Consider the following 22,727-nt stretch of genomic DNA (forward strand, 5'->3'; position numbering starts at 1 on the left):
ATTTTGGGCCCAATCGCGCTTGTAAGTCGAGGACCTATCTGTACTTAATGACATTTGTAGCCTCCGGAGGTTATGCGACCGCCATTTGCGACTTCCCCAGCCAGATAAGCAGAGCCGGATTCTCGTTTATCGAGTCTGTGATTCGCTTAACAACCGTGACCAAAAAAAAACAAAAACCGGCTACGGCTCACTTAGCAACCACCTTGCTAAGCGATGGAAATTCCAGTCCCTATTGCGGTCGTAAGTTGAAGACAACCTGTAACCGAAACTGGGTTGACCACGTAGAAGCAGAGTTTGGTGATCTGCATGAATTCTCCAGCCGAGCAGAACTGTATGATAGAAATTTCATTCCATACCGAGGCCTCCCTCCATGCATAAATTGCATATTGGTGCATAATTTGCATGGTTTACTTTTCCCTCTGCATTGGACGGGAAGTAAGCAGTTGGGTGGGATTTCAAAGCATGATGGAACTAACGGACAGACAGAGACCCTCTTGCCGTTGGCTGCCATCTTTCTTTTCCGAAAGGCTGCCCTACGACACCCATCGTCCCCTGCCAGGTCGAGCCGGGGAAGGAATGCTGCATGGCTGTGCGGGAAAATGTGCTTGGGTTCTCGGCGGGCGTTTGGATAGCCGCCCACGAGTCTTCCTTCTCCCATCCGCAGGGGAAGCGTGTTGGTGGACCATCCACCCTGCCTCGAAGCAGCGGTCAGAAGGGGAGAAGGTGCGCGTGGGGGACGACCTTATCCTCGTTAGCGTCTCCTCCGAGCGGTATCTGGTGCGTGTCCAAGTATGGCGGCGGTGCCTTCGAGGCGGAGGTTCAGGTTGTGGGTGACACACGTTGGCTGGTTTTCCTGGGCAACTTTTAAGACGGGTGGATGTCAACTCCCAGAATTCCCTAGGCAGCCAGACTGGCTAGGGCAGGGGTCTCCAACCTTGGCAACTTTAAAACTTGTGGACTTCAACTCCCAGAATCCCTCAGCCAGCAAAGCTGGCTGAGGAATTCTGGGAGTTGAAGTCCACAAGTCTTAAAGCTGCCAAGGTTGGAGACCCCTGGACTAGGGAATTCTAGGTGTTGATGTCCACCCGTCTTAAAGTTGCTCAGGTTGACAAACACAGTCTTTATTCATTTATTTGTTACATTTTTTATCTATATTACTTTAGAAGTAACTCAAGACATCGAATATAGCTGCTGTTTCCTTCCTACTCTTGTTTTTCTCACAATAGCAACCCTCTGAGATGGGTTGGGCCAAGAGAAAGAGAGCGAGCGATTGGACCAGTCACCCAATCAGTTTTCATGACTAAGGCGGGACTAGAATTCACTGTCCCCTAGTGATTGGCCCAAAATCACCTAGTTGCTTTCATGCCTAAGGCGGGACTTGAACTCACCGTCTCTTGGTGATTGGCCCAAAGTCACCCAGCCAGCTTACAGGCCTAAGGCGGGACTAAAAGTCACAGTCTCCTGGTTATTGGCCCAAAGTCACCCAGCCAGCTTACAGGCCTAAGGTGGGACTAGAACTCAGTGGCTCCTAGTGATTGGTCCAAAGTCACCCAGTTGCTTTCTTGTTTAAGGTGAGACTAGAACTCTCAGTCTCCTGGTGATTGGCCCAAAGTTACCCAGCCAACTTATAGGCCTATGGCGGGACTAGAATTCACTGTCTTCTGGTAATTGGCCAAAGTCACCCAGCCGGCTTACAGGCCTAAGGCGGGACTAGAACTTACTGTCTCCTAGTGATTGGCCCAAAGGCACCCAGTTGCTTTCCTGTTTAAGGTGAGATTAGAACTCTCAGTCTCCTGGTGAGTGGCCCATAGTCACCCAGCTGGCTTTCATGCCTAAGGGGAACTAGAACTCACAGTCTCCTGGTGATTGGCCCATAGTCACCCAGCCAGCTTACATGCCTAAGGCGGGACTAGAAATCACAGTCTCCTGGTGATTGACCTAAAGTCACCTAGTTGCTTTCATGCCTATGGCGGGACTAGAATTCACTGTCTCCTGGTGATTGGCCCAAAGTCACCCAGCCAGCTTACAGGCCTAAAGCGGTACAAGAAATCACATTCTCCTGGTTTCTAGGCCAGTTTCTTAACCACTTCAGCACATGTTGTGGTTGCTTTACTTTAATTAAACCTTGCTCTGGGAAACAATCATTCCTACTCCCCTCGCGCACACACACACCCCTGCTCTTTCCTTCTGGCCTGACCATTGACGTGGGTGGCCTTTGTCTTCTCCAGCACTTGTCCACCGCCAGTGGAGAACTCCAAGCCGATGCCTCCTTCATGCAAACCCTTTGGAACATGAATCCCATCAGTTCTGGCTGCGAGGAAGGTGTGTGTTGTCTTTGCGTGGGTGGGTGGGACAGAGTTTCTTTGGCCTTCCCAGAGTTCAGATAACGCGGTGGATGTTTTCAGCAAAGGTGGTCCATGAGCTGCGGAAGCGAGTCTGCGCCTTGGGATGGGAGTTGGGTTGACCTTGGCCTTTCATTCCAATCTTGCCCTCTTGCCATCTCGGGATCTGGAGGCGGTTGTTGACTCACTCTGCCCTCTCCTCTCTCTGCCCCCCCAAGGGTGTGTGACTGGTGGCCATGTCATGCGCCTCTTCCACGGCCACATGGACGAATGCCTCACCATCTCCACCACGGACCAGAATGAAGAGCAACGCAGGCGAGTCTCTTGAATAGAGCCGGAGATGGGTGAAATCCAACAGATTCTGGAGAACTGGTAGCGGAAATTTTGAGCAGTTCGGAAAATCCGGCAAATACCACCTGTGGCTGGCCCCAGAGTAGAGTGGGAATGGAGATTTTGCAGTATCCTTCCCCCAGGAGTGGGGAGGGAAGGGGGATTTTGCAGTATCCTTCCCCCAGGAGTGGGGAGGGAATGGGGATTTTGCAGTATCCTTCCCCCAGGAGTGGGGAGGGAAGGGGGATTTTGCAGTATTCTTCCCCCAGGAGTGGGGAGGGAATGGGGATTTTGCAGTATCCTTCCCCTGGAGTGGGGTAGGAATGGAGATTTTGCAGTATCCTTCCCCCAGGAATGGGGAGGGAATGGGGATTTTGCAGTATTCTTCCCCCAGGAGTGGGGAGGGAAGGGGGATTTTGCATTATTCTCTCCCTGAAGTGGGGTGGGAATGGGGATTTTGCAGTATCCTTCCCCCAAGAGTGGGGTGGGAATAGGGATTTTGCAGTATCCTTCCCCTGGAGTGGGGAAGGAATGGAGATTTTGCAGTATCCTTCCCCCAGGAGTGGGGAGGGAAGGGGGATTTTGCAGTATTCTTCTCCCAGGAGTGGGGAGGGAAGGGGGATTTTGCAGTATTCTTCCCCCAAGAGTGGGGTGGGAATAGGGATTTTGCAGTATCTTTCCCCTGGAGTGGGGTAGGAATGGAGATTTTGCAGTATCCTTCCCCAGGAATGGGAGGGAATGGAGATTTTGCAGTATCCTTCCCCCAGGAGTGGGGAGGGAATGGGGATTTTGCAGTATTCTTCCCCCAGGAGTGGGGAGGGAATGGGGATTTTGCAGTATTCTTCCCCTGAAGTGGGGTGGGAATGGGGATTTTGCAGTATCCTTCCCCCAAGAGTGGGGTGGGAATAGGGATTTTGCAGTATCCTTCCCCTGGAGTGGGGAGGGAATGGAGATTTTGCAGTATCCTTCCCCCAGGAGTGGGGAGGGAATGGGGATTTTGCAGTATTCTTCCCCCAGGAGTGGGGAGGGAAGGGGGATTTTGCAGTATTCTTCCCCCAGGAGTGGGGAGGGAATGGGGATTTTGCAGTATTCTTCCCCCAGGAGTGGGGAGGGAATGGGGATTTTGCAGTATTCTTCCCCCAGGAGTGGGGAGGAATGGGATTTTGCAGTATTCTTCCCCAGGAGTGGGGAGGAAGGGGATTTTGCAGTATCCTTCCCTGGAGTGGGGAGGGGAGGGGGATTTTGCATTATTCTCCCCCTGAAGTGGGGTGGGAATGGGGATTTTGCAGTATTCTTCCCCTGAAGTGGGGTGGGAATGGGGATTTTGCAGTATCCTTCCCCCAAGAGTGGGGTGGGAATAGGGATTTTGCAGTATCCTTCCTGGAGTGGGAGGGAATGGGATTTTGCAGTATTCTTCCGCCAGGAGTGGGGAGGGAATGGGGATTTTGCAGTATTCTTCCCCCAAGAGTGGGGAGGGAATGGGGATTTTGCAGTATTCTTCCCCTGAAGTGGGGTGGGAATGGGGATTTTGTAGTATCCTTCCCCCAAGAGTGGGGTGGGAATAGGGATTTTGCAGTATCCTTCCCCTGGAGTGGGGAAGGAATGGAGATTTTGCAGTATCCTTCCCCCAGGAGTGGGGAGGGAAGGGGGATTTTGCAGTATTCTTCTCCCAGGAGTGGGGAGGAATGGGATTTTGCAGTATCTTTCCCCTGGAGTGGGGTAGGAATGGAGATTTTGCAGTATCCTTCCCCCAGGAATGGGGAGGGAATGGGGATTTTGCAGTATTCTTCCCCCAGGAGTGGGGAGGGAAGGGGGATTTTGCAGTATTCTTCCCCCAGGAGTGGGGAGGGAATGGGGATTTTGTAGTATCCTTTCCCTGGAGTGGGGCAGGAATGGAGATTTTGCAGTATTCTTCCCCCAGGAGTGGGGAGGGAATGGGGATTTTGAAGTATCCTTCCACTGGATTGGGGTGGGAATGGAGATGTTGCCGTATCCTTCTCCCAGGAGTGGGTGGGAATGGAGATTTTGAAGTATTCTTCCCCCAGGAGTGGCTGGGAATGGAGATTTTGCAGTATTCTTCCCCCAGGAGTGGGGTGGGAATGGCGATTTTGCAGTATCCTTCCCTGAAGTGGGGTGGAATGGGATTTTGCAGTATCCTTCCCCAGGAATGGGGAGGAATGGGATTTTGCAGCATTCTTCCCCAGGAGTGGGGAGGAAGGGGATTTTGCAGTATTCTTTCCTGAAGTGGGGTGGAATGGGATTTTGCAGTATCCTTCCCCAAGAGTGGGGTGGGAATAGGGATTTTGCAGTATCCTTCCCTGGAGTGGGAGGAATGGGATTTTGCAGTATTCTTCCCCAGGAGTGGGAGGAAGGATTTTGCAGTATTCTTCCCCAGGAGTGGGAGGAATGGGATTTTGCAGTATTCTTCCCCCAGGAGTGGGGAGGGAATGGGGATTTTGCAGTATTCTTCCCCCAGGAGTGGGGAGGGAATGGGGATTTTGCAGTATTCTTCCCCCAAGAGTGGGGTGGGAATAGGGATTTTGCAGTATCCTTCCCCTGGAGTGGGGAGGGAATGGGGATTTTGCAATATCTTTCCCCTGTCACGCCACCAAGCCATACCACGGCCACCAAGCCACGGCCACAGAACCAGTAGTAAAAAAAATTGGATTTCACCACTGGCCAGAGATGAATAGGCAAGCCTTAACAGAACAGAATAACAGAGTTGGAAGGGACCTTGGAGGTCTTCTAGTCCAACCCGCGGCTCAGGAAGGAAACCCTATTCCTATTCCATACACAGGGCTACCCAATCTCTTCTGAAAAACCTCCACTTATGGAGCACTCGCAACTCCTGGAAGCAAGTGGTGGCGTGTGGAGTGCATAGCCGGCCACATTCGCAAGCCTTATTGGCTGGATTCAGATGTTGCGTGAAACCATAAAACAAGGATCTCCAAATTTCAGACTTGTGGACTTGGCCCGGCTGAGGAATTCTGGGAGTTGGAAGTCTACAAGTCTTAAAGTTTCTGTTGGCTAAGTCCTAACCTCGTTTTAAACTTTCTTCTGCAGGGTGGTGAACTATGAAGGAGGTGCCGTCTGTTCCCAGGCCCGATCCCTCTGGCGCCTGGAGCCCCTGCGCATCAGGTAGGTTGGTTTTTCCCATGCTTTGGTCTTCATCTTCTCCCTTACCTTGGACCTTTCTTCTGCAAAGTTCTTACCTCAAGCTGGTGTTCACTTGCTTGGGCAGAAAAGTAAATTAAATCTGATTGGGGATAGGCTGGTCTGTATCCATGTTGAACTAAATCATGTCTTATCGACGTCTTATGGCAGGGGTGTCAAATTCAATTTCATTGAGGGCCACATCAGGGCTGTGGTTGACCTCGGGGGGGGAGTGGCCAACTAGGTGGGTGTGACCAGCTTGACAACACTCATTGGGTGTGCCCAACTGGGTGGGCGTGGCCAGCTTGACACCAATCTCCAAACTGCTGGCATGTTTCCTCTTCGCATTGGGTAGACCGGGCTGAAGCGACGCGGGCAGACCGCAATGTCCCCACGGGCTGAATCCAACCATATCGAAGGCCGTACCTGGCCCGCGGGCCTTGAGTTTGACACCCCTGGCTTATGGGATCAACCATCTTTAGAAGAGAATGTTTCCGTTTTTGGGAAACCATCTATGATATCATATGAGCCACGGTGTCATATGAGCCACGGTGGTGCAGTGGTTAGAGTGCAGTACTGCAGGCTAGTTCTGCTGATCACCAGCTGCCAGCAGTTTGGCAAATCAAATCTCACCAGGGGCTCAAAGTTGACTCGGCCTTCCACCCTTCCAAGGTCGGTAAAATGAGGACCCAGTTTGTTGGGGGCAAGAGGCTGACTCTGTAAGCCGCTTAGAGAGGGCTGTATGAAGTGCTATGTAAATCTAAGTGCTATTGCTATCTTGGTTTGGCCTATCGTGATGTGCTAAGCCATCAACAAGGAGATACTGGCTATCTTCAACCCAAACTAAACCGAACGGTGTCCTCCTTATTGTTAAACCTGGGATTCCTTCTGTCCTAACAGCTGGAGCGGCAGCCACATGAAGTGGGGTCAACCATTTCGTGTCCGTCATGTCACCACGGGACGCTACTTGGCCCTGACTGAGGAGAAAGGGCTAGTTGTGGTGGATGCTGAGAAGGCGCACACTAAAGCAACATCGTTTTGCTTCCGGGTCTCAAAGGTGAGAGGTGTCCTCGTGTTAGGGGCTGATCCTGCCCAGAAGGGGCTTCAAAAGAGGGTGAATATCTGGACTACAGTTCTCTTGGAGAGATTGAAAGTGTCCTAAAACAGGGGTCTCGAACCTTGGCAACTTCAAGACTTGTGGACTTCAACTCCCAGAGTTCTGGGAGTTGAAGTCCACAAGTCTTAAAGTTGCCAAGGTTCGAGACCCCTGTCCTAAAGGCCATGCTGTCAAGCAACATTTCTCTACTTTGATGACTTCCAGAGCTGTGGACTTCAACTCCCAGAATCCCTCAAGCAGCACGCTCCCTGTGGAGAGTTCTGGAACTTAACGAGTCCACACATCTGGAATTTACTCGGATTGAGAAACTTGGATGTCTGTTTTTCAGCGGTGGAGTTCTTGGTGCTGTCTGAGCTTGGTTGTTTGCTTGCAAACATTTCATTACCTAACTAGGTAATTTCATCAGGGCCTGTATCGAGGGCCTGTAGTGAGTAGGTGGAGCCCTCCTCCTACATTTGTGTTTGAAAGATCTCCACATTTTGGAACAGTTTAGGGGATTTCACCGGAATTTCTGCTCCTGTAGGGGAAGGAATGGCAGAAACTGGGGGCGGCGTTAAAGGCTTAGAATCCCTACATACTCGCAAATGAACCTCCCTTGAATTCCACTGATCCTTATCTAACTCCAAGCAGGTGCTAACCTTAATTGAGAAAATTCCTTTGCGTAGACCAGGGGTGTCCAAACAAAGCTGGCTGAGGAATTCTGGGAGTTGAAGTCCACAAGCCTTAAAGTTGCCAAGTTTGGACACCTCTGGCATAGACCTTTCAGCAATAATTCAGTTCCATTGAATCTTCCCACGTGGATCTGGTCTTTCAAGCCTGACATCTCCTTCTCCTTCCTCTCTTTCAGGAAAAGCTAGACGTGGCCCCAAAACGAGATGTGGAAGGCATGGGTGCCCCGGAGATCAAATACGGAGAGTCCATGTGCTTCGTGCAACACGTGGACAGTGGTCTCTGGGTGACCTATGCAGCCGCCGACGCCAAGGCGATGCGTCTGGGTGTGCTCAAGAGAAGGGTAAGTTGTGGCTGGTGAGGTTTATTTATTTATTTATTCGATTTCTTTGCCGCTGTCGTGTCCCACTCCTCCGCTGACGGCCGGGTCAGGGAAATCCGAATCAGGTGTGCCTCTGCAGCTCTGCCAAAGTCCTAGCAAAGTTCTCAAGGCAGGCAGGAGACCAGAAAGTGACTTCAGCAAGATAAGGTAGACTTTGCCTGACTCAGAGAATGCCAGAAAGCAGATCCTTTATATAGGCCATGGGGTGTGGCTCCGTTTGCCTGGGCGTGGAGCCAGGGCTGGGGGCTGGAGGCGCTTCCTCTTCCTCAGTCTGTCTGGGCATGGAGCCAGGGCTGGGGCCGGGAGGCATGCTAGGACATTCCTCAGCGTTCGGAAGCAGATAAGAAGGCCCCGGCTGCGGGGAAAGCGGACGAGGCACAACAGCCGCCCAACGTAGACCTCATAAAAGCAAGATGCTCCTGGCCCAGAATCCAGTACTGGACTGTTGGATCGCTGCCATGAGACTCACAACTGCCTTAGTTGCTGAATATAAGGGCTCCTGTCTTGGGCAACAGGTTGGACCAGAACAGAGTTCTCCAACCTTTTCGGCTTTGTGGATCGGCAGGGAGGGAGAGGTGATGGTTCTGTGTGAATGGCCTGTCGGCTGCCGGTTCTTCCATCAGCCGAATCAGAGGAGGAAGAGGCGTGGGAGTCACTGTCAGCATTAAGGCAACCTGAGAGCTCCGAGAGGGGAGAGGGAATGGAGCTGTCAGAGAGATTGAGACAGAGGTGGAGCCTGGGCTGTCCGTCAGCCCTCAGATGGAGAGTCAACAGCCCCCAGGTCTGGAGGTGGCTGATGAGGAAGAGGAGGAACAGCTGGATCCAGTGCCTGATGTGTGGATGCGCAGAAGGCAGAGGAGAGGAGAGCAGTGGAAATCTATGGGCCGGTCCTTGGGATGGAAGAGCCACCGCTGCTAGTGAAGCACCACCCTACCTCTGGGGATAAAAGGCAGGGGACGGAGATGAATAGATGTGGCAGACAACTATTTATCTTCCGGATGGACGGATTTGTTAGCTGGCGTTGAGAGAGAAACTTTTTGCTAGGGCTGCTGACGCTCCTAATAAAGGAATCATTGATTTAACTTCAGAGGGTTTGTCATGTTTGGGAGCCGGGTCTGAACAGTATGCAGCTCCATTAGCACGAGCAGCACACATTATGCGCTCGCCACTTGCATAAATGGAGCATGCGTGCGCATGCTTGGCTGCTGCTCATACCACTGTGGATGTGCGCGGACGCTCGCCTGCCACTTCTGCGGCCTGGTTCTGAATGGCTCAAGGCCCGGTAGTGGGCTGTGGCCCAGGGATAGGGGACCCCTGTACTAGAAGACCTCCAAGGTACCTTCTGGGCTTAGGAACCCACGAGCTTTCTTAACGCATCTCTGCACATCCACAGGCCATCTTGCATCAGGAAGGGCATATGGACGATGCCCTCTCGCTGACCCGCTGCCAACACGAGCAATCCCAAGCCGCGCGGATGATCTACAACACTTCGGGACTTTATAACCAGTTCATCAAGTAAGCGTCACGGGGGGGTCGCTGGGATCACCGGGGACTAGCTTCTTGGGAGCTGTTGTTAGTCTCTTGACTCCTGCTTTCTCCGTCCTCCAGAGGCCTGGACACTCTGCTCGGGAAGGCCAAGTCCAGCACTCCGGTGACTCTTCCCATTGAAGGGATGATTCTCAGCTTGCAGGATCTCATCAACTACTTCCAGCACCCCGAAGAAGACCTCCAGCACGAAGAGAAGCAGACCAAGCTCCGTTCCCTAAAGAACAGGCAGAACCTCTTCCAGGAGGAGGTAAGCTCCTCGTACTGACCTCATGGTGACTAGAAAGCAGATTGGTTATCCTATAAACAAGGGCTCTCCAACCTTGGTCTGTAGCGTTTCTCGCGGCCAGCGGGCTCGCCACGAAAGGGTCCGGGCAGTCCCTGCGCCAGACGGAGTGAGAACGAAGACACGGAGTCCAATTCTCCTCGGGATGAACGAGCCCCGAGCTAGCTCGAGACAACCCTTTTATTAAGATTAGGGGTTAGGGGTGGGTTACAGAAGGTAAGCAGGGGAGGTTACATATTAGCATATATTCAACATGTGAACACGTGACTGCAAGCACATCCACAAGCCTATGATTTTGGGAGAAAGCTCATGATTCTTGGGAGGAGTTTTACCATGAGGTGGCTCTTTGTTCTCTGCTTTTTGCCTACGTGGTACAGCAAACAGAAATACATCTTGAAACATCCTGACTCTACATACTAATAAATCTCATATAATTGTGTGTGGGAGCAACTTCTTTTGAAGCTCTGTGAAGTAAGCCTTATCAGAGAAGGAATGTTCTGTGGCTATCTCAAAGGTGTTGATACATTTACAGGCCAACATCTTTGCAACCTTGGCATCAAACAGATTTCTGCTTACATGATAATAATTAGCCAGACTTACCTATGCTGATATTTTTGCACATAAGCAATTTCTCAAAACTTGCTCATGCTTATATTTGCACATAAGTATTTTTATAAACAATTTCATAAAGGGGTTCATATGGCATAATATTCCAACCTTGGTCCCTTTAAGACTTGTGGACTTCAACTCCCAGAGTCCCTGGGAGCAAAGCTGGCTGAGGAACTCTGGGAGTTGAAGTCCACAAGTCTTAAAGGGACCAAGGTTGGAGACCCCTGGATTAGAGGAGATGTCAGCATAAAAATGCTACGTTTAGCCGGTTGCTCGGGAAGACAGTCTTTTGATTATTTTTTGCTTACGTTCTTGTTTAATTTCCACTACTTGAGAGACAGGTTTCTCCGGGAGCCTCTAACCGGATTTGGGTTTTCAGTCTTTTGGAGTGTGTTTTTAATTTTTGTGGCTTTTACTTTTGTAGACAATTTTATAATATGCTGATAATTTTATGATATGATGTCCCCGTCATATGAAAAAAAAGTTGTTGAGAGACCCTGGAAAAAGTGCAGAAGAAAGCAACCAGGAGGATTAGAGGCCTGGAGGCTAAAACATACGAAGAACGGTTGCAGGAATTGGGTCTCTTGTGTTTAGGGAAAAGAACGAGTAGGGGCAGTGGTGGGATTCAGCCAGTTCCCGGCTATTCGGGAGAATAGCAAAGCTGGCTGAGGGACTCTGGGAGTTGAAGTGCACAAGTCTTAAAGGGACCAAGGTTGGTGTTGTGTCTGCGCCCCCCGAGCCGGGCCTCCTGCCAGAAAGTAACTTGGAAAGTGAGGGGGAAGGGCCGTCAGGACTTACCTCGGGAGCACCGGCTTCCCAGGCTCAGCTCCAGGAGCCAGAGGCAGGCCAGGTGGAGGAGATAACGAGGCCTCCGTCCCCTGACTCTCCCCTCCCCAGGCCACGCCTCCAGACCCAGCTGATGGCAATCAGGCCTGGCTGGACCCTAGGTTTCATAGGCAGGAGAGGCGGAAACAACAGAAGCAGGGGTGGGGCAGGCTTAGGAAGTGCTGAGTCATGGAGCCACACCCCACAGGATATAAAGGCAGCAAGAACTGCTGTGCCTCTTCGTAGCAGGCAAATTAACTGCTTAACTAAGAGCTGAAGTACTGTTTGTTCCTGGGTGACTCATCGGCGTCAAGGGAGATAACAGAGACACTTGGCAGACGCTCGCTATTTTGCTGCCAGAGCTGATAGTGCCGGCTAATCAAGCCATCACTTGGATGGAGGCGAGGAGGGACAAAACAGTTGGAGACCCCTGCTATAAACCACTATGCAGGATGCAGGCTAGTCTAGAGAAAAGAAGGACTAGAGGGGACATGATAGCAGTCTTCTAGTATTTGAGGGGCTGCCACCAAGAAGAGCGGGTCAGCTTATTCTCCAAAGCACGAGAAGGCAGGACAAGAAGCAATGGATGGAACCGAACCAAGGAGAGAAGCAACCTGGAATTGAGGAGAAAGTTCCTAACAGGGAGGAAAATTAACCAGTGGGAACAGCTTCCCTCCAGAAGTTGTGGGTGCTTCACCACTGGAGGTTTTTAAGAAGAGACTGGACAGCCAGTTGTCTGAAACACATGCCAAAGGTGGGGGGAGTGGGGGGGGGGGGGGCGTTCACGTGCGTACGTGCCCACACCCATAATTCAATGTGCCCCGCCTCCCATGCATGCGCTGCGCTCCCCCTGCTTTTGGCATGCAATGGCCCGGTGGGCCCGCTAGGCCCGTTTTTCACCCTCCCTAGGCTCCAGAGCCTTTCTTGGAGCCTGGGGAGGGCAAAAAACGGCATCCCCCCCCCCGCACCAGACCCTCTGGAGGCCGGAAATGGCCCATTTCCCGACTTCCAGTAGGACCAAAAGGCTCGAAAATTAGGCGGCCAGCACACACATGAGCGCCGGAGCTGAGCTAGGGCAACGCTTGCATGCCCACAGATATGGCTCCACGTGCCAAAGGTTTGCCATCACGGGTAGAGGATCTCCTGCTTGAGCGGAGGGTTGGACTAGAAGACCTCCAAGGTCCCTTCCAGCTCTGTTCTGACTGATTGGTTTTCCCAGGGTATGATCACCCTCGTCCTGAACTGCATTGACCGTCTCAACGTCTACAGCACGGCTGCACACTTTGCTGAGTTCGCTGGAGAAGACGCGGCCGAGTCTTGGAAGGAGATTGTGAACCTGCTGTATGAACTCTTGGGTGAGTCGCCTTTGAAAACAGGATCCCAGTATATTTGGGTGACCGGTGACCGTGTTTTGAACAGAAACACAATCCCGGAGCATGTTGGAATCTCTTAGTGGGGAGCAGGGACCTGCAAATCACTTGAGGTTTACTTGAGGTTTACTTGCTAGCTTTACAAAGCCCCCCTCCCCGCCATTAGCTTTGTGAGATCCCCGGGAAGAAGGGTCTGCTGGGCACCTAACCTAGAAAAAAAACAACAGGTGGTTGTGGGTACAGAAAGCAGACCGGTTTCATGGAGTCCTCTATGGGCTTGGTGGCTTGGTTGCAGACGTTTCATGACCCAACTAGGTAACAACATCAGTGCTAGAAGGGAGTAGGATTTTTGGGGGAGGGAGGAGGAGAAAGACTGGAATCCTTGGTGCTCTCTGAGCTTGGAGATTTGCTTGCAAACGTTGCATGACCCAACTAGGTAACATCTTCAGTGCTGGTGGGACAGTCAACCCCATCCTACCTCACACTGATTGGGGAATTCTGGGAGTTGAAGTCCATGCACTGCCAAGTTGTCAAGGAGGAGAAACACTACGCCACTACTTCGGAGGATAAGCTAAATGACAGGCAAATGACTTAACATTTTGTCGTGGGGATGAAGTGAGGGCCTAACCCCCTTCTTGCCTTCCTGCCACGCAGCCTCGCTGATCCGTGGGAACCGTTCCAACTGCGCCCTGTTTTCCAACAATCTGGACTGGCTGGTCAGCAAACTGGACCGGCTGGAGGCGTCCTCTGGTAAGTGGAGGGGGAAATTGCAAGTTGGGGTCAAATTCAAGAGCCGTGAGTTGCACAGTGATGAGAATGCGGTATTGCAGGCTAACTCTGCCAACTGCCAGCAGTTCGACCCTGACTGGCTCAAGGTCGACTCAGCCTTCTGTCCTCCCAAGGTCAGTCAAATGAGAACCCGATTGTTGGGGGGCAAGAGGCCGACTCTCTAAAGTCTAAGTGCTGTTGCTGTTTGGGGGGTGCTGTGGCCCACCAGTGGCCAGCAGAGCTGGCAGCAGAATCGGATGGTGAGGAGGTTGGGGAGCAACTTGGGCCAGTCCTGGGGGCTGGGTAAAGCTCGGACAAGGGCTCTGCATCGGAGGCAGAAAGGGGGCCAAGGCCGTCTGATAGTTATATGTAGCCTCCGGAGTCTGACAGCAGCAAGGCAGAAGAACAGCGTGAGCCTGTTCCCAGTGTACGCTTTCGCAGAGCTGCCCGGAGACAGGAACAATTAAGGAAACAGGGTCGACTTGGGAGTAAGGCTTGGAAATGATTGGCCCCTCCCATAAGACATAAAAGAAGAGCTAATGGGACGTGAGCTTTTTCCGGAAGCAATTAGTTCATCTGGCCGATTCAAGATTTGAAAATCCCGTTTGTGACTCTGTGCCAAGTTTGGCCTTGCCCTGCGCCTGGAAATTAGCTCTTTGGCAGCGTTCCACCTGAGATAGGTAGGTGTTGATAACCTTCCTCTGAAAGACTGTTTATCAAGCCTTGCAGATTGTAAATGAAAGTAATTTACAGCCGTATGAATTAAAGAGGTTTGCCAGGACTAAGTTGGTGCTGTTTACTTTCTAAGGAAGCCTAGATCAGAACAGGGGGGGCTTCCCCTCCCCAGGCAGTAAGGGATCTGGGCCGCTGAAACCACTAGGTCTGGAAAACAGATCACTTTGTCAGGATAAGGATCTACTTTAATTTTCAGGGCCTGCTCTGAAGTGGGATTACAGGTAGTCCCTGGTTTACCGTTATTTGTTTAGTGTCCCTTTGAAGTTACAACCACTCTGAAAAAAGCGACTTACATGTCTCACACTTACGACCATTGGAGCATCGCCACGGGCACGTGATCCAAATTCAGATGCTTGGCAACTGACTCACACTGATGATGGTCTCAGTGTCTCTGGGTCACGCGATCCTCTTTGGCCAGTCTCACTTAACAACCGTGTCATTCACTTAACGACTGTAGTGGTTCACTGAGCAACGGTGGCGAGCAAGGTCGTAAAACGAGGCACAACTCACCGAACAGCTGTTTTGCTTAGCAACGGGAAATGTTCGGCTCAGTTGTGGTCGTAAACTGAGGACTTACCTGTATTCCACCCGGTTCGTGATTTTTTTATTTTTTATGGATTCACAGAAGGCCGTTGGCGGCCATTTTAAGCCACACATTCTTGCCAAGAGAAGAAGAACTTAATTAATCTTAATTAACTAGGAAAGCACAGGGGATTGTTACGGAGCAAAGTGTGAAAACAGACTCCTTAATCTCATTTTTCTCCTCAATCTCATTCTTCAGGCATTTTGGAGGTATTGTATTGTGTCCTCATTGAAAGTCCAGAAGTGCTGAATATCATCCAGGAAAACCACATCAAATCCATCATCTCTCTTCTGGACAAACACGGACGCAACCACAAGGTGGGTGGCGGTGAGCTTGACCCCAGCTTGCGGTTTTCTTCTGGCGTTCCTACATTTTGTGGCAAGCAACGCACTCTTTAGAAGGGGCCGGATACAGGTGGGGGGAAGTTCAATGACTTGTGGACTTCAACTCCCAGAATTCCTGAGCCAGCTTGGCTGGCTCAGGAATTCGGGGAGCTGAAGTCCATAAGGGGGTCAAGTTGCATAGTTACTCGCCACTGCCTTAAATTCTGCTCTGTAGGGTAGCTGCTTTTCTTCTCAGCATATTGTGAGGATGAAATTCATTTTCATGCTCATTTAGGATCCTATTTTTTTCCTAGGGCCTTTCTGGGACCCTAATGCCCAAAGTTCATGGAATCTTGAGTTGGGTTGGGATGTTTAGTGAGGACTAGAAAGCTGCCTTTCAAACTTTTAAAACTATTCTATTCCACTCTACTCTACTCTACTCTACTCTACACTACACTACATTACACTATAATGTAGTGGACTTCACTACACTATACTACACTCTACTCCAACCCATCTTAACCCAACTCATCCCAACCCATTCCAACACAAACCACCCCACCCCATCCTAATTCATACCAACACAACACAACACAAGTCATTCTAACCCATCCGAACATAACCCACCCTACCCCATCCCATCCCAACCCACCCCACCCCAATTCATCCCAACCCAACCCAACCCAACCCAACCCATCCTAACCCAACCCAAATCAAACCAACCCATCGGTGGCTCTTCCCTTCTTCCCTTGGCAGGTGCTGGATGTTCTCTGCTCTCTCTGTGTCTGCAACGGCGTGGCCGTCCGCTCCAATCAAAACCTGATCACCGAAAACTTGCTGCCGGGGAGAGATCTGCTGTTGCAAACGAAGCTTATCAATCATGTCACCAGGTAGACGCTTGGCCCACTTTGATATCCTTCTGAAGTGTGTGGGGGGGGGGTCTCCTGGGGATGGGCTGATGTCGAAGAGGAGAAAGACACCAAGGATAGATTGGGGGGTAGACAATGGAGTTGAGGTGGACACTTGTATTTAATTTAGTAACCACCTCCATGATGGCACCCACACCCTCCCTCCTCTAGAACCCAGGCCAACCAGCAAAACCAGATCTTAAGATCTCTAATGGAAGACTAGAAGGGTGGGGGAAATCGGTAGAGATTCTCAGTCAATCGAGGTCACGGTTGTCCCAAAGGTGCTTTTTCAGGAGGCAGCTGGACTTTCTGGGTTTTTTTTTCTTTGAAGACGTTTCGCTTCTCATCCGGGAAGCTTCTTCAGCTCTGAGTGGATGGTGGGGAATGGAAGGGTTTATATTTGCAGACAGCTGGTCATTTGGCTCCTTTTGGAGCAGGGGTCTCCAACCTTGTCAACTTTTAGACTTGTGGACTTCAACTCCCAGAGTCCCTCAGCCAGTAAAGCTTGGAGGTCATCTAGTCCAGGGGTCTCCAACCTTGGTCCCTTTAAGACTCGTGGACTTCAACTCCCAGAGTCCCTCAGCCAGCAAAGCTTGGAGGTCATCTAGTCCAGGGGTCTGGGAGTTGAAGTGGGAGTTGAAGTCCACAAGTCTAAAAGTTGACAAGGTTGGAGGCCCCTGTTCTAAAGCTTTGTTGGCTGAGGAACTCTGGGAGTTGAAGTCCACAAGTCTTAAAGTTGACAAGGTTGGAGACCCCTGTTCTAAAGCTTTGTTGGCTGAGGAACTCTGGGAGTTGAAGTCCACAAGTCTTAAAGTGGCCAAGGTTGGAGACCCCTGTTCTAAAGCTTTGTTGGCTGAGGAACTCTGGGAGTTGAAGTCCACAAGTCTTAAAGTGGCCAAGGTTGGAGACCCCTGTTCTAAAGCTTTGCTGGCTGAGGAACTCTGGGAGTTGAAGTCCACAAGTCTTAAAGTGGCCAAGGTTGGAGGCCCCTGTTCTAAAGCTTTGGTGGCTGAGGAACTCTGGGAGTTGAAGTCCACAAGTCTTAAAGTTGACAAGGTTGGAGGCCCCTGTTCTAAAGCTTTGCTGGCTGAGGAACTCTGGGAGTTGAAGTCCACAAGTCTTAAAGTTGACAAGGTTGGAGACCCGTTTTAGAGGGTTGGAGATATATCTGTGTCCTCAGGGTCACTTGAGTGGTGCCACCTGAGTAGACTACAGGAACCAGGATCATCACTCAGGTGACCCGGAGGACATATTTATAAATGTCTGCTTAGCTCTTTGGCGACCGTCCAAGGCCAGGTTTCTTCTTCCCCACGTTCTCGGTTTTCCGTGCTGATCCTTTCTTTTCCGTCTCTCCTCTCCTCTTTGCAGCATGCGCCCCAACATCTTCCTGGGCACCCACGAAGGATCCACCCAGTACAAGAAGTGGTATTACGAGATGATTGTGGACTTGGTGGAGCCTTTTGTGACCCCCCAGGCCACGCATATGCGAGTCGGCTGGGCCATGGCGGAAGGCTACAGCCCCTACCCAGGGGGTGGAGAAGGCTGGGGCGGCAACGGCGTTGGGGATGACCTTTATTCTTTTGGCTTTGATGGTCTCCACCTGTGGTCAGGTGAGCTCCGTAGCATCCGTGGCTGATTCGCTCGGGACAAATGGGTTGACGCAGCATTTGAAACCTCTAGGGGAGAGGCAGAAGAAAAGAGAAAAAGAAAGAAAGAAAGAAAAGAAAGAAAGAAGGAAAGAAAGAAAGAATGAAAGGAAGGAAGGGGAGAAAAGAAAGAAAGAAGGAAAGAAAGAGAAAAGAAGGAAGGAAAGAAAGAGAGAAAGAAAAGGAAGAAGGAAGGAAGAAAGGAAGGAAGGAAGGAAGGGGAGAAAAGAAAAGGAAGGAAAGAAAGAAAGAAAAGAAAAGGAAGAAGAAAGAAAGAAAGAAAGAGAGAGAAAGAAAGAAAGAAAAGAGAAAGAAAAGAAGAAGGAAGGAAGAAAGGAAGGAAGGAAAGAAGGAAGGAAGAAAGAAAGAGAAAAAGAAGAAGGAAAAAGAAAAAAGGGAAGAAGGAAAGAAGGAAGGAAGGAAGGAAGGAAGGAAGGAAGGAAGGAAAGAAAGAAAGAAAGAAAGAAAGAAAGAAAGAAAGAAAGAAAGAAAGAAAGAAAGAAAGAAAGAAAGAAAGAAAGAAAGAAAGTTGTCAAATAGTGGCCCAAGGATATCTGAGAGAGTCGAGATAGTCCTTCTGGTGGACATATTTGTGGACGTGTCCCCCTCAGATGCTCCTACTGTGCCTTCTCCCCTGGTCCCAAAGGTGCTTTTTTTCAAGAGGCAACTGGACTTTCTTGGGTTTTTTTTCTTTTGAAGACATTTCGCTTCTCATCCAGGAAGCTTCTTCAACTCTGACTGGATGGTGGGGAATGGAAGGATTTCTACTCCTTGCAGACAGCTGGACAGTTGCATCCGTTGAGAGAGTCATTGAGGTCACCTGGAGGGTTATCTGTATCCTCAGGCTCACCTGAGCCGTGCAAATGAATCTTCCTCACCATCCGGTCAGAGCCGAAGAAGCTTCTTGGATGAGAAGCTTCAAAGAAAAACCATAAAAGCCCAGTTGCCTCTTGAAAAACAAAAGGGACAACCATGACCTGAGAATCTCCCTAGACATCCTTCTCTCCTAAAGGTTGCCGGAAAACTCAACCCTAACAAATAAACAAATAAACACAGAGGTCCAAATTCTATGACCATCAACAGCTGATCAAATCCTGCTCTGGCTTCACTGAGCAGAAATCTTCTTCAAGATCCTTTAAGCCAGGGGTCTCCCACCTTGGTCCCTTTAAGACTTGTGGACTTCAACTCCCAGAGTTCCTCAGCCAGCTTTGCTCTGGGAGTTGAAGTCCACAAGTCTTAAAGGGACCAAGGTGAGACCCTGCTTTAAGCCCATCTCACTCTCTCACCTTTAGCTCTTCAACCGTGTTCTTCTCAGAGTGATTTCCCTCTTTGTCTCCTTTCCACTTGGCGCAGGCCGTGTGGCTCGGGCCGTGGCATCCCCCGGGCAGCACATGCTGGGGGCGGCAACGGCGTTGGGGATGACCTTTATTCTTTTGGCTTTGATGGTCTCCACCTGTGGTCAGGTGAGCTCCGTAGCATCCGTGGCTGATTCGCTCGGGGCAAATGGGTTGACGCAGCATTTGAAACCTCTAGGGGAGAGGCAGAAGAAAGAGAAAGCTTTAATCTGGGGTTTCAGTCGAAAGAAAGAATGAAAGGAAGGAAGGGTGGGAGAAAGAAAGAGAGAAAAAGAAAGGAAAGGAAGGAAAGAGGGGAGAAAAAGAAAGAAAGAAGGAAAGAAAGAAAAAGAAGGGAAGGAAAGAGAAAAAGAGAGAAAGAAAAAGGAAGAAGGAAGGAAGAAAGAAAGGAAGGAAAGGGAAGGAAGGAAGGGGGAGAAAAAGAAAAAGGAAAGAAAAGAAAAGAAAAGGAAAAAAAGAAAAGAAAAAAAAAAAAAGAAAGAAAAAAGAGAGAGAAAAAAAGAAAGAAAAAGAAAGAAGGGCAGGAAAGAGAGAAAAAAGAGAAAGAAAAAGAAAGAGAAAGAAGGAAGGAAGAAAGGAAGGAAGGGGAAAGAAGGAAGGGGAAGAAAAAAAAAAGAAAAGGGAAAAAAAAGAAAGAAGGGAAAAAAGGAAAGAAAGAAAAAAAGGGAAGAAAGAAAGAAGGAAGGAAAGAAAGAAAGAAAGAAAGAAAGTTGTCAAATAGTGGCCCAAGGATATCTGAGAGAGTCGAGAGAGTCCTTCTGGTGGACATATTTGTGGATGTGTCCCCCTCAGATGCTCCTACTGTGCCTTCTCCCCTGGTCCCAAAGGTGCTTTTTTCAAGAGGCAACTGGACTTTCTTGTTTTTTTTTTCTTTTGAAGACATTTCGCTTCTCATCCAGGAAGCTTCTTCAACTCTGACTGGATGGTTGGGGAATGGAAGGATTTCTACTCCTTGCAGACAGCTGCTCATTTGCATCCGTTGAGAGAGTCGTTGAGGCCACTTGGAGGTTCATCTGTATCCTCAGGCTCACCTGAGCCGTGCAAATGAATCTTCCTCACCATCCGATCAGAGCCGAAGAAGCTTCTTGGATGAGAAGCTTCAAAGAAAAACCATAAAAGCCCAGTTGCCTCTTGAAAAACAAAAGCACCTTTGGGACAACCATGACCTGAGAATCTCCCTAGACATCCTTCTCTCCTAAAGGTTGCCGGAAAACTCAACCCTAACAAATAAACAAATAAACACAGAGGTCCAAATTCTATGACCATCAACAGCTGATCAAATCCTGCTCTGGTTTCACTGAGCAGAAATCTTCTTCAAGATCCTTTAAGCCAGGGGTCTCCCACCTTGGTCCCTTTAAGACTTGTGGACTTCAACTCCCAGAGTTCCTCAGCCAGCTTTGCTCTGGGAGTTGAAGTCCACAAGTCTTAAAGGGACCAAGGTGGGAGACCCCTGCTTTAAGCCCATCTCACTCTCTCACCTTTAGCTCTTCAACCGTGTTCTTCTCGGAGTGATTTCCCTCTTTGTCTCCTTTCCGCTTGGCGCAGGCCGCGTGGCTCGGGCCGTGGCATCCCCCGGGCAGCACATGCTGGGGGCGGACGACGTGGTGAGCTGCTGCCTGGATTTGAGTGTGCCCAGCATTTCGTTCCGTATCAACGGCTTCCCGGTGCAGGGCATGTTTGAGAACTTCAACCTGGACGGGCTTTTCTTCCCCGTGATCAGCTTCTCGGCGGGCATCAAGTAAGCTCGACCCCCCCAGTAGGGTGAAAAATGAGATCTACAGGTCTCCCTCAACTTACGACCCATCCATTTAGTGACTGTTCAAAGTTACAACGATGCTGGAAGAAGTGATTTATGGCCATTGTTCACACTTAACCATTGCGGCATCCCTGTGTTCAAAATTCGGAAAGTTCGCTACAGGTAGTCCTTGACTTAACGACCAAAGTCAGGACTTTTTGCTACTGGTTCTCCGAACCACCCGCCACCATCGCTACCGGATGGGGCGATCCGGTCCGAACAGGGAGCATTTCACCCCTTTTTCACCCCTTGCCTAAGTCCCTTTTTTCAGGGTCGTTATAATGGTCGGGAAATGAACTGTTGTAAGTCGAGGACTACCTATAGTTGTAAAGCAAGGACTCCTGTGTGACCGGGTCAGTTGCTCCATATCAGCCCCTCCAACGTCCCAGAATAAAATCAGAAAAACTCATTTTGAGCAGGAGTTCCAGTATATATGCAGCCCATTAATGAACAAGCATCGATGTCAGTGCTGGAATCCAGCCGGTTCAGACCGGTTCGAGTGAGCCGGTAGTGGTGACCTGCCCTGTGCTATGCTGTCCTATTTAGCCACATTTTCTAAGCCTCATGCATCTGTGCAAGCCGCGCGCAGTGACATTTTTGGTGCGTGGCAAACGGGTGGTAAACTTATATGAAATCTACCTCTGATCGATATGTTTTCCCTTCCTGCCAGAGTGCGATTCCTCCTGGGGGGGCGCCACGGAGAGTTCAAATTCCTGCCACCCCCGGGCTACGCTCCCTGCTACGAGGGTGTCCTCCCCCGGGAGAAGATGCGCGTGGAGCCCATCAAGGAGTACAAGCACGACATCAATGGCATCCGGAACCTCCTGGGGCCGACCCAGTCCTTGTCCCACACCTCCTTCACCCCCTACCCTGTGGATACCATCCAGGTAGGGACGTGCATAAGAGCACAAGCGTGCCTACCGTTCCTGTCCTATTGTTTCCTTCCATTATATATCCAATTAATATAGTTATTACATACTTATGCTTATATATATGCTTATATATAGTATAGTTATTTCATGCTTATGCTTATATATACTTATTGTGACAAAATAAATAAATAAATAAAAATAAAATCTCAGCTTCCTTGGGCAGAGCACTTGAGAACAAAATGTGGAAATGCGGCAATTTTGCTTTCCAATGTTTGGAGAGCAAAACTGGTCGTTAGGGTGACTGCTGGCAGGACTTGTGGGCACTTTCACGTTCCCCTTCATTCACTCACTCACTCCCTTGCTCCCTCCTTCCTTCCTCCCTCCCTCTCTTCCTTGCTCCCTTCCTCTCTCCCTCTCTTCCTTTGTTTATCCCTCGCTCCCTCTTTCCTTTCTCCCTCTCTCCTCCCTCCCTCCCTCTCTTCCTTGCTCCCTTCCTCTCTCCCTCTCTTCCTTTGTTTATCCCTCGCTCCCTCTTTCCTTCCTCCCTCTCTCCTCCTTCCCTCCCTCTCTTCCTCCCTCCCTCGCTCCCTCTCTTCCTCGCTCCCTTCCTTTCTTTCTTTCTTTCTCCCTCCCTTCCTCCCTCTCTCTCTCCCACACTACAGAAATAAATTCATTCTCCTGGTCGATGGATTGATCACCAACCAACCTAATCAATCAAACCTGTATTGATAATGCATGCATGACGAGGATGAGGAAATGGGAAAACGATGGTTATGCTGTAGTTTAAGAAAAAGCTGAGGTCTGATTACAGGTAGTCCCCAACTTACAACCCCAGTTAAGGGCAAAATTTCTGTCGCTAGGGGAGACGTTGGTGAAGTGAGTTTTGCCCCATTTTATGACCTTTCCTGTTAAGTGAATCACCGCAGTTGTTACCTTACTAAGAAGGTTGTTAAGTCGGCTGGCGGCCCCCAGGGGCAGGGCCTTCTCTGTGGGGGCTCCCACCCCCTGGTTTACGTCAAGTACCTGATCTTCGGACCTTTCGCCGTGAGCTGAAAACGCACTTATTTATTCAAGCGGGACTGGCCTAAAATTTTATTGGGTTAAAATTTTATTG

At 50.1% G+C, this 22,727-nt stretch overlaps 1 protein-coding gene across 1 annotated transcript in view; it reads left to right on the plus strand.

The window, feature by feature from the left end:
- Window positions 1-22,727, plus strand: part of RYR1 (ryanodine receptor 1) — a 170,535-nt gene that overhangs the window by 31,317 nt on the left and 116,491 nt on the right. The window contains exons 7-21 of the mRNA XM_058196238.1: window positions 665-777; window positions 2,229-2,322; window positions 2,561-2,657; window positions 5,736-5,810; window positions 6,726-6,882; window positions 7,790-7,954; window positions 9,387-9,508; window positions 9,602-9,788; window positions 12,478-12,613; window positions 13,283-13,378; window positions 14,913-15,031; window positions 15,794-15,927; window positions 17,314-17,555; window positions 20,492-20,684; window positions 21,412-21,628. Of these exons, the coding sequence (XP_058052221.1) occupies window positions 665-777; window positions 2,229-2,322; window positions 2,561-2,657; window positions 5,736-5,810; window positions 6,726-6,882; window positions 7,790-7,954; window positions 9,387-9,508; window positions 9,602-9,788; window positions 12,478-12,613; window positions 13,283-13,378; window positions 14,913-15,031; window positions 15,794-15,927; window positions 17,314-17,555; window positions 20,492-20,684; window positions 21,412-21,628 (2,147 nt within the window). The remainder of the gene's footprint in view (window positions 1-664; window positions 778-2,228; window positions 2,323-2,560; window positions 2,658-5,735; window positions 5,811-6,725; window positions 6,883-7,789; window positions 7,955-9,386; window positions 9,509-9,601; window positions 9,789-12,477; window positions 12,614-13,282; window positions 13,379-14,912; window positions 15,032-15,793; window positions 15,928-17,313; window positions 17,556-20,491; window positions 20,685-21,411; window positions 21,629-22,727) is intronic.

Source organism: Ahaetulla prasina, chromosome 10 (assembly GCF_028640845.1).
Source record: "Ahaetulla prasina isolate Xishuangbanna chromosome 10, ASM2864084v1, whole genome shotgun sequence".
Classification (NCBI taxonomy): Eukaryota; Metazoa; Chordata; class Lepidosauria; order Squamata; family Colubridae; genus Ahaetulla; species Ahaetulla prasina.